Here is an 18,081-nt window from a genome sequence, read left to right as displayed (position 1 = left end):
GTTTGGCATCAGATAAGGTTTTTAATTTGTTTCATGAAACAAAATAGATAGACTTTGGTTTTAAAGTATACTGGTTTGTTAATCAAAGAGGGGCCTGGCCAGACCACGCTTTGGGTTTGTTAAGGGAAGCCATTTGGTGAAACAACAGGGCATTAGCCGAAGCTTCGTTGTCAAGAAAAAACAAACCTATTTCTCAACTTCACTACGTAGTATTATACAGTATATCATATTCACATCTTGTTAAAAGAGTATAGCGTGTTGGTGGTAGTGTGAGGTTGAGGAATGACCAAAGACTACACTACTCCATCCGTTTTTTTTAGCACGTATTTTAAAGTGTTTTAATCACAAAATATTATTTTGAAGTATTTTTTTTGGGAATAAAATTATTAATATAATTTTTTTATTTAAAAGGGTTAAAAAAATATCTTTAATTATATAGTCAACATTTTAACACACGTGTTAAACAGTCAAAAAAACAGATATTAAAGAACGGAGAGAGCAGTATCCATGCAACGATGTTCCTGTAATTCCATAAGATCACGCTCCTCGAATCCAAAATCTAATCTGATGTTTGGCATTTTTCTCCATTTCTACTTGGAGGAAAAATGTTAATAAAAAAATATCTTTAATTATATAGTCAACATTTTAACACACGTGTTAAACAGTCAAAAAAAACAGATATTAAAGAACGGAGAGAGCAGTATCCATGCAACGATGTTCCTGTAATTCCATAAGATCACGCTCCTCGAATCCAAAATCTAATCTGATGTTTGGCATTTTTCTCCATTTCTACTTGGAGGAAAAATGTTAATAAAAACTGGATCATAGACGACACTTGAAGCCGAGTTTAAACTCTTGCCAAGCCTTGTCATCTACATTGTTTACATTTTTTTAGGGAACATTTGACATGGTCATGTAAACTTGGTGCAATCCAAGTGAGTTACAACTTACAATTTAGATTACACGGACACCTATCCTTTCCCTTCTTTTGTTTTTAATAACACTGTAGACCTGCAGTGCTAGTATTTATAACTAAACCAAAATAGAGCATCTAATATCTATAACTGCAGTATATTAAAAATTAGGCACAAAAAAAAAAGTTGGGTTTAAGTGCTAGTATTTATCTTTTTACTTGGCAAAAAAAAAATTCGTTTTAAGTGACAAATATTCCTAGACCATCAAAAAAAGAGAGAGTGCATTTTATTTTAGTAAATAAAAAAAAAAAATTGAAGTGGGTCCCGCTGAATTAAGTTCCCGCCTGCAGCCGGCGCAATGGCTCCAATTTGGTCCCGCATAACCGCCGTTTCTCCTACATTCTAGCTTCGGATCCGAACCGACATACGGTAAAACGGAAACCTCCCTATAAAATAATCTTTTCAATATCAATGTGTTAAAGATTGTTTATATGAAAATTTTATAAATTAATAAAATTTAGTATTTTCTGAGACTTACTAATTTATAGGGATTTTAATATATTATAAATCATAGATATTAAACAGAAAATTATATTATAAACTTTTTAATCACCGATCGTGTATCTAGTAACTAGCTTCTTGATCCTGCAAAGCGCGGAGGTGTGCTGGAATATTGTCAATATTTTGAAATTTTAATGGATTATTTTGGTTTGTGGATTTTAATAGATTAATGTATCTGATTTTGATTTTATACGGATTTTTGATAAATTATCGTAGAATTAATATAACTTCTTTAAATTTTAATTATAATAATTCAAAATATCATGTGTTTTGGTGGAATTTCAAAAAACTTAAAATACATTAAACATTCCTATAAACTCCATCATTTTATGAAGTTAAAAAAAATATCAATATTTAAATACCATCAAATTTTAATAAATTTTAAATAATCAAGCTGCACTGTTAAGACCTTAATCCAGTCGACCATAATTTTGAACTGGACTTTAGTCAGGGGTGAGCAAAAATTCTCCAAACCGACCTAAACCGGTCAATCCAAACCGTCCAAACCGATTTTTATGGTTTATTAACGGTTTGGTTTGGTTACGGTTTGAAATTTAAAAAACCAAATTTTTTCGGTCTAGTTTCGGTTTTTACATCCAAACCGACCGATATAACCAAACCGAACCGAATATATATATATTGAGATTATAATATACATGTGTGAATAATAAACTGATTATAATATACATGTGTGAATAATAAACTGATAATAAAATTATATACTACAAAATATGTGAAAAATAAAACTTATAAAACTATTATCATATTTTTTTTAAAGAATATTGATATATTAATTTGTATGTATTATCTTTTTGTTTTTTTTAAATAAAAGAATAAGAATTACATTTTTATCATCTTTCTCCCGCTCCTTATATTTTACAAGCTCTTATAATTTAATATCTTTTTTAAAATATAATTAAAATCTAATATACAGATTTATAATATATTTCAAACTTTCAATTCTTGTTTTGCAATTTTAAGTTTAATTTTGTTGTTAAAATTATCATTGATAGAAAAACGGTTTTAACCGAAACCAATCCGAACCAAACCGTTTTAAATGGATCGGTTTGGTTCGGTTTTTTTATTTAACGGTTTGGTTTCAGATTGAAATTTTGGAAAACCGATAATTATGGTTTGGTTTGGTTTGGACCTCAAAACCGTCCAAACCGACCGATGCTCACCCCTAACTTTAGTCATTAAGCGCCCAGGTCGACCATAATTTTGAACTGGACTTTAGTCATTTTCGAACTGAAATCAGGTCAATCTTTGTGTCATGACACCTCTCAGGTTGAAGCTAAAGCTTATCTTGACCTCGATCTTAAATCATTTCGAGCTCAATCTAGATCGTGCTTTCATCGATCTTATATCCCGGTAAGTTCGACCTTAAGATCTTAGCAAGTTGGGTCCACAGTGCCGCCCAGTTTGATGCTCATATCGACTTCGAACTGACTCTAATTGAAGTTCAATACGACGTCAAACGAGGTCCCTGGGAGCAATTCGACTTCCCGTGAGGTCGAACTATTGATGTTTTCCATTTTTTTTTAATTTTTTTTTAAACTTTTACTCCAAATTTTCTTGATTTTAAATTTTAATGAAAAGGGCTCTTGCTAGGCATCCGGTTTCGTATCTAATATTTTATGGAATACATTTTTTAGAATTTTTTTTGACTCATATTATAGATGTTTTTAATTAAAAAAAGGAAAATAAAATTAAAATAAAAAAGGATTTGCTTACCTTTTGCGGACCAGAAATAAGCAAAATAGCTCATTTTAGTGACAGAAGAATGCTAAAATAGTAGAAATCGTGTTTGTATCACGTATATAATTCATCCAAATTGGGCGACTGAAATCATGTATGGCAGAGTTTAAAGATTGAATCATGAATGCCCATATTTTGGAGGGAAACCATTCTCGAAAATTCCAAATTTAATTATATATAAAATTTTGTAAAAGTGTTTTTTAGAATTGAAGTGACAAGCAACCCAGTATTAAAAATTAGTCAGATATAAAAAAAAAAAGTTATTTCAAAATTTTTAGAAAATATATGGTATGCAAGCAGGCAATTAAGCACATCTTAGCTGTCATTATCTCGCAAAATTCTAAAACAAGTGCAGAGAATCAATTCTAAATACGTTGTTACAATTAATTAACATTTTCTATTAAATTGTCAAGAAAAAAGGTACTCTTGCACATTAATACCACAAATCGTATATTCTGAATATCTAGGAATAAACTAAAAGAGGTTATGTCCGAATTAAGAGCAATGTTATATACCAAAGTAATTTATATTAACAAATGATGAATTGATTGCTTTTAATTGAGAGATCTATTTTACGTGCATATGAGCTCTTACTAAAATCAAACCAGACCAAACATACATAGTGGGGGTGTTTGGTTTTCAGAAGCAGAAGCTGCTTCTAGGTTCTGCTTCTTTTGATCCGTTTGTGTAAATAAGCAGAAGCACTTTTAAGAAGCTGAGAATGCTAGCTTCTCTCTCACAGCTTCTGCTTCTTTTCCAAACACTTTATTAACTTTTTTATTTCTCACTTCTGATCCATTTCTTCACTTTAAACACGGAATCACTTTTTTTAAGCTTGGCCAAACGGCCCCAATATGTCTTGTTTATAGCAGGATCCGAAAGTAAAATATACGCAAATAATGTCCTTATGCGAGGAAGACTGTTTTCGTGAAGATCGTAGAAGTGCAACATAAAATATTATGTAACTTGTATGTAAATAGTCCATGATTTTGTCAGACTTATTTGTTTTACGAAATCCTCTGTCAATTGAATGATTCGGGCCTTTCTATTCAAACCAAGGTATCATAACCAGAAAAACTCATTTTATCGGTATCTTTAATTATGTTCTTTGTAAATACTTCCAGGATATCGACACTAAAATTAACTGAAAATCACTCCCTCCGTCTCTTCAATTGTATGCACTGAGTTATATACACTGCAATACCAGAAGATGAGGGAGAACGACACACACTTTAGTATTTTTCTAAAATATTAAAATACGTGTCGATTAGTGGAAAAATATATCTATTAATTAAATGGGAAACGGGAAATTATCGGTTGAGATAATTAAATTGGAATATCTGACACTTCCTTTGAATTAATTAAATTTATATTAGAATAAGATGAATGATAAATTATAGTGTAAATGAGCATGTTGAACAGCGATAATAAATTTGAAACGAAGCGCCAAGTGTTGGTGGCGAAAGGCACGGGAGATAGGTTCGGTACAAGAGAGGGGTTTTATTCAAACTATACATTACTACATACACAGGTAACAACACAAAAAACAGAGCAATTTCTTGCACCTCATCATCCAAATTATTCAGACCAGAGAAGCGTGTGGGGGGACTCAAAATCTTTTATTCTTTACATCCATGTGAATAAAATTATTATTAACAAACCCCCTTTTTCTCTCTTCATCTTTTCTGCCATCGTTCATTTTTTAATTCTTGATTTTTCTTGCTTTCTGCTGCCAGATATATATATAAAACCTACACCCCTTTTGATTTTGGACCACCCCATTTGAATCTTGATGGGCTTTTGATTTCTTGGGTTTTTTTGTGTTTAGGATTTTGATCAAGATTTTACTCTGTTTTTGCAAAGATGAGTAGGCTGGATTTTTCTGTTGTGGAAATGGTGGATGATGTTATTCAGCAACATGGAAAGAGATTAAGCGATATTGATCTTGCCTCAAGAAAAGCTAATGAAGCTTGTATGTTTATTTTCTTTTTTGATTATTTTTATGATGTTTAGAATTGTGCATTTGGTTGTTAATTTGTTATGGTATAATGCATGTATAAGTGTTGTAGTTAATGGTTATAAAATATATGTGAATTTTTTGGATTGTTTTGAGGTTTTCTTGGTGGTATATGACATGGGTTTGATTGGTAATTGCAGCCGAAAGAAGAAAAGAAGCGGCAGGGTGGATAAGAAAAATGTTGGGAAGTGTTGGGGCTAAGGATTTGCCTGATCAACCTACAGAAGATGAATTTAGGATCGGGTTGCGGAGTGGGATTATTCTTTGCAATGTTCTTAATAAGATGCAATCTGGTGTTGTTCCAAGAGTAGGCTTTTATTGTTTTTCGATTTTAAGGACCTGGTTATATATTTGTTACTTTCAGTCTGTTTGAGACATTTTGTTTGTGTTTAGGTAGTTGCAGCTCCTTCGGAGGCTGTTGTTATACCTGACGGGGCAGCTTTGTCTGTATACCAACAGCTTGAAAATGTTAGGAACTTCCTTGTAGCAGCGCAGGGAATGGGGATTCCAACCTTTGAAGCCTCTGATCTGGAACAGGTGCGCGGATGCATAAGCATTGTGCTTTCTACTCACTGACTTTGTTCAGTTTTTCTATTTTCAATGGATTCTTGCTTATTCATGTGAACTTTAGCGGTAAGTTAGTGAACGTTTGAATTTGTTTTACAATATAGGGTGGGAAAACTTCAAGATTAGTGAATTGTGTCCTAGCAATGAAATCATATAGTGAATGGAAAGATAGAGGTGGACATGGAGTATGGAAGTATGGTGGAAACCTTAAACAATCTCCCTGTACGAAGCAATTTGTACTAAAGAATTCAGATGCATTTATGAACTCTTTTATGAAAAGCTTGTCAAGTGAGAAGTCTCTGGATGGTTTATCTAGCGAAGATCCTGAACACAATCTTACCGAAATGGTTTGTGCACTCCCATTTTAGAATATATAAGATATTGTGTTTGGTGTCTTGTAGGTTAACGGTCCCCTCATCTGTTTTTTTTCAGGATAGCTCCCGCCCCTTTTATTCTCTGATCCGCAAATTTCTTGCTGATAAGAAGCAAGAAGAAATTCCTATTGTAAGTTTGAAGAGTTATTCTATTTTACAGGTCTATTCTACACGTGACAATTACATTTGCACTATTGACTCCGTACAGGAACTTATCTTAGGAGTAGGTAATTAGTTCAAAGGGAAGCAATCACTCTTCCCATATTACTGGAAATTGCTTGAAGAACTTTATTTGTGCTATATATATCCCTTTAGACAGAACAAGCTTATCCATCCACCAGTTAGTTTGACTAGAATGCAATTCTACTTAACAGTCAACGACTCAACGGTCGTCTTTACTAAAGTATATGTCAATTTTAACTGCAGATAATGGAGAATTTGTTAAATAAAGTGACGGAGGAATTTGAGCGCCGCTTAACAGTCCAAAATGAAGAGGTATGTGTTTTCATGGGGGAGTGCACGCACACATAATTACGGGTGTATTATAACTGTGTTAATGAATATGTTGTATAACTCAGATATCCATTCATTTCATATTGTTGAACAGAAATTATTATCACTATCTTATACTTGAATGAACTTTAGAAGGCAAGATTGTAGCTTTCTTATGTAAATCACATTTGTATTATTTTAAGCAGATGAAAAATGGTACAACAGCTTTGGATGTCTCTTGCACGAATAATACCCTCCCAAGTTCCCTGTCTGGTGACATGAAGGTATATGGACCATACTCATAATACAAGATGTGTACTGAAGTAATATAAGAAATTTAACAGTGAATTTTCCTAGCTGCATACTGAATACAACTAGTTTCTGCAATATCTTTTGAACTGATCTCATATTTCAGATGGAAGATACAGAAATGTCAAAGTTGGTTAAAGTTGAAAGTGAAGGGGTATTTAGTGATGAAGTTGATTCCAAGGTTGCAAAGAAAAATGGGCTTTTCCAAAAACAAAACCAGAATTTGCAGGTACTTTAGATTTTTAGTTGTGTATAGCGTATATGACATGACTTGGAATAATGTGTTATGATCATGTGTTGTAGGATTTGAAACATACTGTTTCAGCTGCAAGACTGGATATACAGCTTATGCAAACGAAGTATCAAGAGGAGATCAATTCTCTAGGTACAGTGTCATATAAAAAGTTTGAGTTAATATATAAACTATAAAGTCTGCATATGATATAGGAATAATTATGTCCACCTAACAGGTCAGCATCTGCATAGTCTAGCTCAGGCTGCTGCAGGTTACCAGAAAGTTCTAGAGGAAAACCGCAAGTTATACAATCAAGTGCAAGACCTAAAAGGTGAGATATTGCTTGCATTAACACTCACCACAGTTGGCATTTTTATGATGCTGCGAAGAATATCAACAATGGTAATTGTTAAAATATTAACTCTTATTACAGGGAGTATTAGAGTCTATTGTCGTGTGCGACCTTTCTTGCCTGGACAACCAAGTCGATTTAGCACCGTGGCTAATGCAGATAATGGGGTTTTAACCCTCATTACTCCTTCAAAAAATGGGAAAGAGGGACGGAAGTCATTTAATTACAATCAAGTGTTTGGTCCATCTGCAACCCAAGGTCGCTAAGGTCCCCAAAGAGATGCTCTTTCTTTATGTTACTAAATTTACCACCAATTACTATTAACAAATATCTTCCTTTGGATTTTACTTGCACAGAAAAGGTATTCTCGGACATGCAACCTCTAATTCGTTCTGTTCTTGATGGATACAATGTATGTATTTTTGCTTATGGTCAAACAGGAGCAGGCAAAACTTATACTATGGTAAGAAATGTAACACATTGTTTAAACAACACTTTTACTTGTTACATTTCTCAGTCTGATTTAGGTCCATTATATTTTGTCTACAGAGTGGCCCGAATAATCCTACAGACGAAACATTAGGTGTAAACTACAGGGCATTAAGTGATTTATTTTCAATCTCAGAACAGAGAAAAGATATTATTCATTATGACATTTCTGTTCAGATGCTGGAAATATATAATGAGCAAGTCAGGGATCTCCTTGTGACAGATGGTCTTCACAAAAAATATCCTTTTTAATTAGCTTACATATCTCTATTCAAATTTAAATATCATTATAGTTCTCTAGATTCAATTTGAAGTTTTTGTTTTCTTAACTTATAACCACATTAGAAATTCGTAACAATTCACAGAATGGTTTGAATGTACCAGACGCAAATCTTGTACCGGTTGCATCTACATCTGATGTTATGCATTTGATGGACCTTGGATTTAAAAATCGTGCAGTTAGTTCAACTACCATGAATGATCGTAGTAGTCGTTCTCACAGGTACTTGCTTTCTTCCCTCTGTCATATCCTTCTGTTTTAGAATATTATGACTTACTTACATTTCTGATTATATCTTTATATTGTTTTTCACCCTTACAAAGTTGTATAATTCTTCTATTGTCAAAATAGTCTTGTTTCTTTAATTTCGTTTATGATCTATAAAGGATCAATTGTGAGGATACCAATTGCACTTGCATAACATTCTTTTTGCAGTTGCCTGACCGTCCATGTTAAAGGAAAAAACTTGACGTCAGGCACAGTTCTTCGTGGCTGTATGCATCTGGTCGACCTGGCTGGAAGTGAAAGGGTTGATAAATCTGAAGTCGTGGGAGATAGATTAAAGGAGGCACAACATATTAACAAATCTCTTTCAGCTCTTGGAGATGTAATTGCTTCTCTCGCCCAGAAAAACGCACATGTCCCATATAGAAACAGTAAACTGACGCAACTGCTTCAAGATGCTCTTGGTACATTTTCCAATGCTCTATCTCTGTAAATGCCTTTTTTAAATATATGAGTCATATATTATGTTGTTCTCATATAAGGTCATTTCACCTTAAAAATATTCAGGAGGACAGGCTAAGACCTTAATGTTTGTTCACATCAGTCCAGAGAGCGATGCTTTAGGCGAAACAATTAGCACACTTAAATTTGCTGAACGGGTTTCTACTGTTGAGCTAGGTGCTGCTCGAGCAAACAAAGATAGTACTGATGTGAAGGAGTTAAAAGAACAGGTAATCACTAATCATACCACTTGAATTAATTAATACAGCCTACTATAACAGATTTATTTCATGAATTAGAATTAGGGCCAAGTAAAGGATCTTATTGAGAAAAATACAAAAGGGAAAGGAGATATTATTGTACCTGTGTCGAGTATCTAAACAATTTGATGATTTAATGGATTCATTATCCATAAGAAATTCCTTTTTTTTCCAGTTTCCTTCTATATGAACAGAAGTCGATCAGTCACACTTATATAATAAGTTGAAAATACACACGGGAGCTCCTCACTCATTTTTATCATCCTTCGAAGCATCAGTTTAGAGCACTTACTTTTAACATATAAATTTGTATACTTCTAAACAAGTGAAATGAAGTGTTGCACTAATCTGAACGTTGATAAGAGTATCTTTTACATTGATCTCATATATCGATATAGCCTCTTTTAAGCTGCACGTTACTTTTTCGTCGTTGCTGATTTTTTATTGTTTCATGTTCATTTAGATTGCTAGTCTTAAGGCAGCCTTAGCAAACAAAGAGGGAGAAGGAAATCCTCAGGAATCCAAGCTGTCGCGAATGATGTCTGCTGGGTCTACAAACTCAAATACTAGCTGGCAGGGTGTTGGGAATATTGAGGTATGCACGCTGTCCATATAGGAAAACTTTCATTATCTCTCGTGTTTGAAAGGGTGAAGTTATACATGTAAATTTTTCATTTGCTTAAGAATTGATATACAGAAAATGATTTACACAACTGATACTCCAGTAAAAGAACAGAGTTAATTTCACCTTATAGGTTGATAAATTTGTTACAGAAGTTTAAGGAAAGGAAAGAGAGTGAAAAAGAGAACTTAAGAAGACGAAGATTATTTGACTGTGGTTATTATTATGTACTGAGGTAGCAGAGCGATTTGACAAGATTTGACAAATTCATGTCAAAAGTTGATGGCCCCTAACTCACAAGTCACATTGTATTGTCTTTCGTGCAGGTCAATAATAACAATCTAAAAAGCTTACAGAGACGAAATAGCTTAGATCCTCGGGACTTGCTTGAAGGTTCTGCTACCTGTGTTGGTGAAGATATGATCCATAAGCAAAATGGAGTAAACATGAACGGAAGGGAAGAAGATGATCATAAGTTGTCAAAGATGCCTTCTCAAAAATATTTTGCTGACCCTACCAAGATATACCCTGAGAGTGACATCCTAAATCATGACATGAATAGGATTAGACACGAGGTTACTACAACTGATGATTACGATGAGTTGGATGCTTTAACTACTGACTCTTCTGAGGCAGACTTCCTTTGTCAACCTAATGTTCCCAAAACCACCAGTATCCCAACTTTAAAGGGGTCAACACTTAAGACAACAACTCCAAAGAAGGCAAAATTCCCAGAAACGAGGTAATTTATTCTTATAACCTACATTTTTCTGCTGGAATACCAAATTGTTTAATTTGTTGGCAGGTAGCACTATAATTTGAACCTTTCTGTTTTTATTTTCCTGAACTTGGTGCGGCAGGAGTTTAATTCCACAACCATCAGCACGTAGACAATCAACAGGGACAGTTCCAACAATGGCAAAGAATGCAAGGAGACCCGTATCTGGAGACGGGAGGAGAAAAACAGGAAATGCAAAGTTAGAGAAACGTTGAGCAGCCTGCAATCTCTTCTATGTTGCAGGAAGTAATTGTTTTGTTGTCTTCTATAATACACACCAATATACATAGTATCAGTTACATGTGAAATAGTTATAAGCTAGGTAGGGTGGCTTTTGAGAAATGTAAATGGCAATAACATTGAGTTGCCATGTTGTCCAGTGGTGATCACTTGATATCTGGTTTTCAAATTTTTTTAGCAACGGTACATAGCCAAAATGGGTTGTATTTTTTCAGGATACGGCAATTACTAGACAAACTTGTTAATGTGAGAAACTATATTCTGTATTTCTGTGACCAGGCTTAATCTTACTAGTTAGTAACTGAGGTGTGTTTTTCATATCTAACTGAAGTTGTTTGATCTCTATTGATGATAAGTTTAATAATTATTTTTATATCTGATTCAGATATTACATAATTATTCATAAGTTTAATAATTATTTTTATATCTGATTTCAAAAATATATATATAATTTCAAAAAACACAATCATATTTATATTTATAACAATATAGTTTATTTTTATTTCATTTCATTAATATAATTTATCATTTAAAAATGTTATTATTTTGTATTTAATTTGGCTTTCAAATTATTTTTAATTTATAAAAACTAAATTAAATTTATTTTTGATTTTCAAAAGTATTTACATATCTTTTTTGTCTTTATGCATGTTCTTTTCAAAAGTATTTACATATCATTTCGGTTTTTATCATACAAATCATCCTTGAAAATTCCTATTTTTACAATCCTCTCACCAGTATATAGCATGTTCGAATATTTTCTTATTGCTTTGCTAGAAATGGCAGGCTTCAGGTTCATTATTTTTTTTATTCAACTCATGTGATCACTGTCTTTTTAAAGTGCTATTGCTCCCATATGCTAATCAGGTAGCCGTTGATGAGTTCCTGAAAATACCAATAATCTTCATTTAGTCGTTGATGAGCAGTTTAATATTCATCTTTGATGTTGTGGTTAGCCGTTGACCTTTATTTCACTCGTGTAATTTACATGACTTAGAATATGTACATTTGACATCCGGACTACACATCCGTTGATAGATCAATTATATTATTAGTTGATTAACTTGACTCTATCAACAACTAAAGCTGAAAATGGTTCACTCTCATCTCAAGCCATATGAATGCTGGAAGGGAAACACTGACGAATGTTTCCGAGGTTTTTGCTAGGGATGTCGTCGACCTGAATGCTTCAGTGGGGAATGGACTTTACGCAAGAGATGTGCTTCATCATGCTTTGCTGGGTACACTACATGAAATCATGCCTGCTCAGGGGTCTGTAAGGGAACCTGATTTCATGACCATTGAGCAAGTTCCTGCTCCTCATGGGCTATGGTGTTTACTTTGTATCTCCCTTGTTATGTCCTGGTCTTTGTTGAAGTAGTTTTTTAGTTCATTCTAGTTGGTAGACCTAAGCTTCTAAGTTGTTGGTAGGGTTTCAGAAGCAAGAAAGATTGGGACATGGTCTTCAGACTATTCAAGGGATTGTATCTTTATTTTCTATTTAATGAATTTCGTTTGCGCTTCAAAAAAAAACCACAACTAAAGCTGAAAAATACCAATTTTATTACAATACCTCATCATCCGTTGATGGGATGTCTTATCAACGGATACTACTAGTTGTATACTATCATTTGATCATCTACAATAAAATACTAATAAAAATATACTAAGTGATTTGACTTATCATCAAGGTTGACCTATTACTAACAAAAACTGACATCTCCTCTTCGTGTGAAAACATGATGTTACTGAAATTCGACAACCCATCCACCTACCACAACCACCTCCCGACAAACCTCCCTTCCCAGTAGCTACAGGCCACTCGAGCCAACAACAATCAACACACATACACACCCAAATATGTATGTATGTATGTATGTACACACAGATACATACAACTGATAAATTTCAATTGTAGTAGATTTGATTTCCTTATCCAAAAAATTAAAAAACCTTATCTCCGTGCCCTCTCCTCGCTCCCCCCGAATCACATTATTCTCAGTTTCAGGTTACATATTACATTTTCAATTACAGAAATTGTTAACCGTATCTTTTGAAATAAAACTTAAAAGTAATAATTTTGGAAATAAGTTCAAATTAACAATTTTTTTAAAAAATTATAAAAAGATACTGTATTTTGAATAATTTCTCAAAAATGTATTAACTATTCTTCATTTATAAAAGATTGAAATGAATAGATATACCATATATCGTTATAATTATTACTACATTGCTTTAAGGTCCGCTGTCGTTTATTGGGGTTGAGAAACCGACAAGCAAGCAAGCAAAGAAAATGAGATGCAGGAACAAAACGGAGGATCTGTGACGAGTAGGATCAGGATTCGTGTCTTTGTAACTCAACACCCCCTTGTCTTTTAAACGTTTCTTCCCCTCAATTATTATTTGCATAAACACACGCACACGTATCTTTGTCACACTGAATCTATACATACATACATACATATACCCACTCCCACTCTTTTAATTTTCATCATTCTCCCTCGTTCAATCCATTTGTTTCTCGGATTTTCTCTTGCAGGTACCCCTCTCTCTCTCTCTCTCTCCCTCTCTCCCTCCCTCCCTCTCTCTCTCTCTCTCTATATATATATATATATATATATATATATATAATATTATTATTAATCAGAATGGATAAGTATGAAATATGTTTTGGTTCATGGTGTTTGGTATGAGTTGATGCGTCAAGATTTCATTTTTATGTTGAAATTTAATATTTTCTATTTTATGTGAATTTGCTTGTTGGGTTGTGGTCAAAATGGATTCTTGATTGAGATTATTGTCAATTCAATTATTCATGTCATGTGTGTGTGTGTATCATTTATACCATGCTACATAAGATTTTAAGTATTCAAATTGTTCTGTTTGACCCAGATAGGTGTCTCACAATGATTAATATATATAGCATTTTTGTTGAATTGTAGCCTGGATTTTCAGCTCAGGTTAGTTTTAGTTACTCTTTAATGTGGGATGAGCAAGTTCTTTATTTACAAGAGTGGAAATATTTGTACTTGGTGAATGCAAATTTTGGAGGGTCATTCAAAACTTAGTGAAATTTGATAAGAATGGATACAGAAGCTTAAAAGAATTAAAACTTACATGATGAACCATTCATGTTTGAATTAATTAATCTATTTCTAGCGTTTTGTATCTTAAAGTGTAGATAATCAAGTAGGAGTCGGTCTCTCAGTTGTGTCAGACGTTGTCATTCTAATTTTGAGGCCAGTTAACTTTTGTAGTCTGTAGATGTTGGTGTTTCTTAGGCAATGGTCTTGTTGTTTAAGAACTTCTGCTCCTATGATATTTTCGTGCATGGTTGTTGATTAGCTAGGCCTTGTATCAGAGATAATTAGACCAACAAATCTATTTTGAGCTGAATTGGAGCACTGATTGTTGTCTGTGAATTTGGAGACCCATAAAGTTCATCTGATTAGAATCCTGCTCAAGTATCAGACTACTAGACTAGATACAAGATTGTTAACATATTTTCTTACGTAATGGATATCGCTTTTTGTTTAACTGTCTAAGTATTTTTGTGTTTAGTCCCTTCCATGATATACTAAAACAGTTTCTCTGACAATGAGGTATATTTCAGTTTTAACGATAAACACTATTCTTATAGTCTCAGAAGTGTCTTTCTATTTTGCAGAATGTCTGAAAAATAAGTGAATGATGGCAGCAGCAGAAGCAAGGGCTGCTTGGCAAAGAGCTAATCGCTGCTTTGTGCAAGAAGATGCAAAAAGAGCTCCAAAACTAGCTTGTTGCCCATCTTCGGGAGCATCAACTAAGCAAATTGATTCTGGACCTGCAAGTGCAACAGATGGCCATGAATATCGTGTTCCAGGTTTTGTTCCCCTCAACAACAACCCTTCATATACAAGTGTACCACCTGATACTAAATGGTGGCTCCAGCTGCAGCCCAACTATGGTTCCCAAAGGGGTTCGTCAAATGAACAGTTAGATAACCTGGAGGCGGAGATGAATATCTGCGGAGCTGGTTTTGCAAGCTTAAATATCAAATCATGTCAAGTCCACTCAAAGAACGTCGGTGCATTAGTTACTAAGAATTCAAACTTAGAGCCCTCTTGTGCCACTGAAAGTAGAGTGTGTGCAAGTTTTATAAAGAAGGAACCTCTAGTTAACAAGCAAGATCTGAAGGCAGTGTATACGAAGAGCGTCCAAGAACCTGTTAGGGTGAAGGATGGTGAAGAATCTTATGAATTCATAGAAATGGATCATGTTGATAGTGCAAGTTTCAAAACATCCGATGTGTCGTGTTTTGATTCAGAGTCTCCATTTAGCGTGAGTGGAAAAAGTGATTTCTGGTGGAAAACTGCTGACAGTGTTGAATTAGCTTCTTTAGTTGCACAAAGATCAATTGATCTTGTTGAAAATTGCGATCTTCCCCAGCCTCAGACAATTCACATGAAGAGGGGTTTCCCCCAGTTTCAGACGACTCACATGAAAAGGGATCTTTCCCAGCCTCAGAAAAAAAACTTGAAGAGTGAAGCATATGCCTGTGTTGAGTCTTCTGATCATGCTAGGAGTATCAAACTATCTGGTGATCTGAAGCCTCAAAGTGCTGATCTCAATATTCCAACCGGTCATAAAAGTGGCAGCAGCACTTCAGGATGTGCATTTAGTAATGGTTCAGTTGAAGGAAGCTCAAAATATGGTATAGATAAGCCCATCAGGTATTGACAATGATTTTTTCTGCTTAAGATTTTTCCCTGAGATTTTCACATTACATCTCTAGTAGGTCATGTCGAGAATGAACCACCTTGATGATGTCGATGTTTTTTGTGCCTTAACACTGACAATTGACACAGAAAGGCACGAGGTTGTTTAAGCTTTTCTTTAACTAGCTCTAATTATGACATTGAATTGTTGTAGGGTTCGCACTAAAAACTTTCTGGCACAACAGATAGATGAATAAAGTATTCTTTAAGTCACGTGAACACTTTCCATATCTAATTTTAGTCTTGTTGGTGCGCGGGGAAGCAGGTATAACGCAACAAAAATAGGTCAAACTGAATCACAGATATCTGCTAAAGACCCATGCAAGGCTCAGATTTTGGAAGCTTTGAGGCATTCTCAGACCCGTGCAAGGGAAGCAGAGATGGCCGCAAAGCAAGCATATGCCGAGAAAGAGCATGTTGTAAAGCTTATTTTCAGGCAGGCGTCGCAGCTGTTTGTGTATAAACAATGGTTACAGCTTTTGCAGCTAGAGAACTTCTACTACCAGATTAAGAGCAACAAAAACCATCCACTCTCTTCACTTTTACCGGAGGTGTTGCCATGGACGCCTCTAAAGATCAAGAAAATATGTAAAAAGGGCAATCGTTCCAAACAAGGACGTCCTGGATGTAACATTAGCCAGTATACTCTTATGTTTGCTTTAGGAATGAGTCTTGTAGGTGCTGGTTTGTTCTTGGGTTGGACCATCGGATGGATGCTGCTCCCAGCTTTGTAAACCTTCATCATTGTGCCGTTGTGTGAATCGGGTTAGGGAGGAGTAGAATGTATAGTCTTTAATTTGGTAGATCTTTGATCTTTTGGCACACCCTAAAGAATTTCCACTAGAAAAGTGGTGTCTCTATTGTATATAATGTTGTAATGGAATTTAGTAGTATATGTATATATTTTGAACAAGTAATGTAAAGGGGGATTAAGCCTATATTAGTTATTTTTTGTATCCTCCTGCATAGTTGGATTATAGTTTGTTAATGTGGGCAAAAGATAAAAATGAAATGGGATGTAAGCATTCACATTTATTCTGAGGTAAATATGACATGTCATAGTCAAAAAGAATGTAGAGAATTTTTAATTATTTCTTAACAAAACTTGTAATATATAATATATTGGTGCTACACACGATATAATTAATTTCTCAAATTACAAAAGAAAGAAAGTACTGCAATGACAATGAAACTACATCTAGGGACTAGGGTGTATTCAAAATTATGATATACCAGCTACCATGTCGTTTCTGATAACGGATACAGTACAATTTAAATAAAAGATGATCAAGGAGATATATATTTTCATTCCATTATAATAGAATGTGGAGATTTATTTAAGCACTACATATTTTCATTTCATTTATGATAGATTATAGAAATTTAATTAAGCATTATGATGAAGTGCTACATGAATATGTTCCTCGACCTGCGAATGTAGTGGCTCACGTGTTAGCACGAGCAATTTTTGACTGCTACTTAGTATTGGCAATCGGTGTATCGACAATATGTGTATCGACAATAGGCCTGAAAAAAATATCTAAAAATATTCAATTTAGATATTTGTGTCCTGTCGAAGTAAGGAACCATGGTATACATGTTTGGAATAGATTCCATTTTGAGAGAGTTGAAAAGGCCTATCTCGTTGAATGGTTCCATACATATGCTCTTTCTCAACGTATTTCTTTAGAAAAAGACTCCGGTTTTTCCTCCCTCAAGCATTCATTCCTCTTATTGTATTAGTTGATCATTAATTCAATTGAAAAAAACAAGTATTTTTATTGCAAAGAAAAAGATATATTTATAGAAAAATTATTATTTAATTTAATGAAATAATACGATAATTATTACCTCCTCCGTCCCATTTTTTATGAGCTAGTTTGACTTTATGGAGATTAAGAAAAAAATAGTAAATGTAGTTGAAAAGGGGTTAATTATCAAGTTGATCACTGAAGTGGGCTTAATGTATCAAGTTGGTCACTGAACTCAAAACGGTCTCAAGATGGTCACTAAAGTCACCATAAATATCAAATAAGTACCTTGAAATATGAGTTCAAGCAGTAAAAATATTATTTATAAAGTTTTACACATTATCTTTAAATGTTACCACAACCAACTAAAAGGTTATGACTTCTAGTATTTAAAATTATATATTTATATTTTATTAAGTTTATATATTATTTATATTTTATTATATAGTTATTTATTTGTTTTAATTAAAAATAAATAATAAATAAACTTGATAAAATCTGAATATATTATCATAAATATTAGAAATCATAACCTTTTACTTGGTATTGGTAACATTCAAAAATAATGTGTAAAACTTTATAAATGATATTTTTACTAC

The 18,081-nt window shown here is 33.7% G+C and overlaps 2 protein-coding genes across 3 annotated transcripts; both read left to right on the top strand.

Annotated features, from left to right (window-relative positions):
- The first annotated feature begins 4,745 nt into the window (after nt 1-4,745).
- On the top strand, nt 4,746-11,240 carry LOC108208085 (kinesin-like protein KIN-14I). The gene is made up of 19 exons (XM_064087074.1): nt 4,746-5,205; nt 5,391-5,557; nt 5,644-5,787; nt 5,922-6,164; nt 6,250-6,321; nt 6,618-6,686; nt 6,890-6,967; nt 7,099-7,221; nt 7,296-7,377; nt 7,463-7,558; nt 7,661-7,837; nt 7,936-8,042; nt 8,129-8,309; nt 8,411-8,570; nt 8,784-9,037; nt 9,141-9,304; nt 9,798-9,929; nt 10,283-10,698; nt 10,817-11,240. The coding sequence occupies exons 1-19, from the start codon at nt 5,097-5,099 to the stop codon at nt 10,947-10,949; spliced, it is 2,907 nt and encodes a 968-aa protein (XP_063943144.1). The 5' UTR covers nt 4,746-5,096; the 3' UTR covers nt 10,950-11,240.
- Nucleotides 11,241-13,209: 1,969 nt separating this feature from the next.
- Nucleotides 13,210-16,678, top strand: LOC108205667 (uncharacterized). Of its 2 annotated transcripts, none has more exons than XM_017375671.2 (3): nt 13,210-13,513; nt 14,642-15,686; nt 15,997-16,678. In XM_017375671.2, exons 2-3 carry the CDS (start codon nt 14,662-14,664, stop codon nt 16,463-16,465), a joined length of 1,494 nt encoding a protein of 497 aa, XP_017231160.2. In that variant the 5' UTR covers nt 13,210-13,513; nt 14,642-14,661; the 3' UTR covers nt 16,466-16,678. The 2 variants fall into 2 exon arrangements, with proteins under 2 accessions (XP_017231160.2, XP_063943143.1); XM_064087073.1 differs by having other exon boundaries at nt 13,211-13,513; nt 14,624-15,686.
- The last annotated feature ends 1,403 nt before the right edge of the window (nt 16,679-18,081 follow it).

Source organism: Daucus carota, chromosome 2, assembly GCF_001625215.2.
Source record: "Daucus carota subsp. sativus chromosome 2, DH1 v3.0, whole genome shotgun sequence".
NCBI lineage: Eukaryota > Viridiplantae > Streptophyta > Magnoliopsida > Apiales > Apiaceae > Daucus > Daucus carota.
This window is presented reverse-complemented; position numbering and strand designations above follow the sequence as displayed.

Excerpts from the sequence above, each read along its gene's own strand:
- LOC108205667 (XM_017375671.2), top strand. The coding sequence starts at position 14,662 with ATGATGGCAGCAGCAGAAGCAAGGGCTGCTTGGCAAAGAGCTAATCGC. Across the intron at positions 15,687-15,996 it reads GGTATAGATAAGCCCATCAG|GTATAACGCAACAAAAATAG; the intron begins GTATTGACAATG and ends GCGGGGAAGCAG.
- LOC108208085 (XM_064087074.1), top strand. The coding sequence starts at position 5,097 with ATGAGTAGGCTGGATTTTTCTGTTGTGGAAATGGTGGATGATGTTATT. Across the intron at positions 6,165-6,249 it reads AACACAATCTTACCGAAATG|GATAGCTCCCGCCCCTTTTA; the intron begins GTTTGTGCACTC and ends GTTTTTTTTCAG. Across the intron at positions 8,043-8,128 it reads CAGGCAAAACTTATACTATG|AGTGGCCCGAATAATCCTAC; the intron begins GTAAGAAATGTA and ends TTTTGTCTACAG.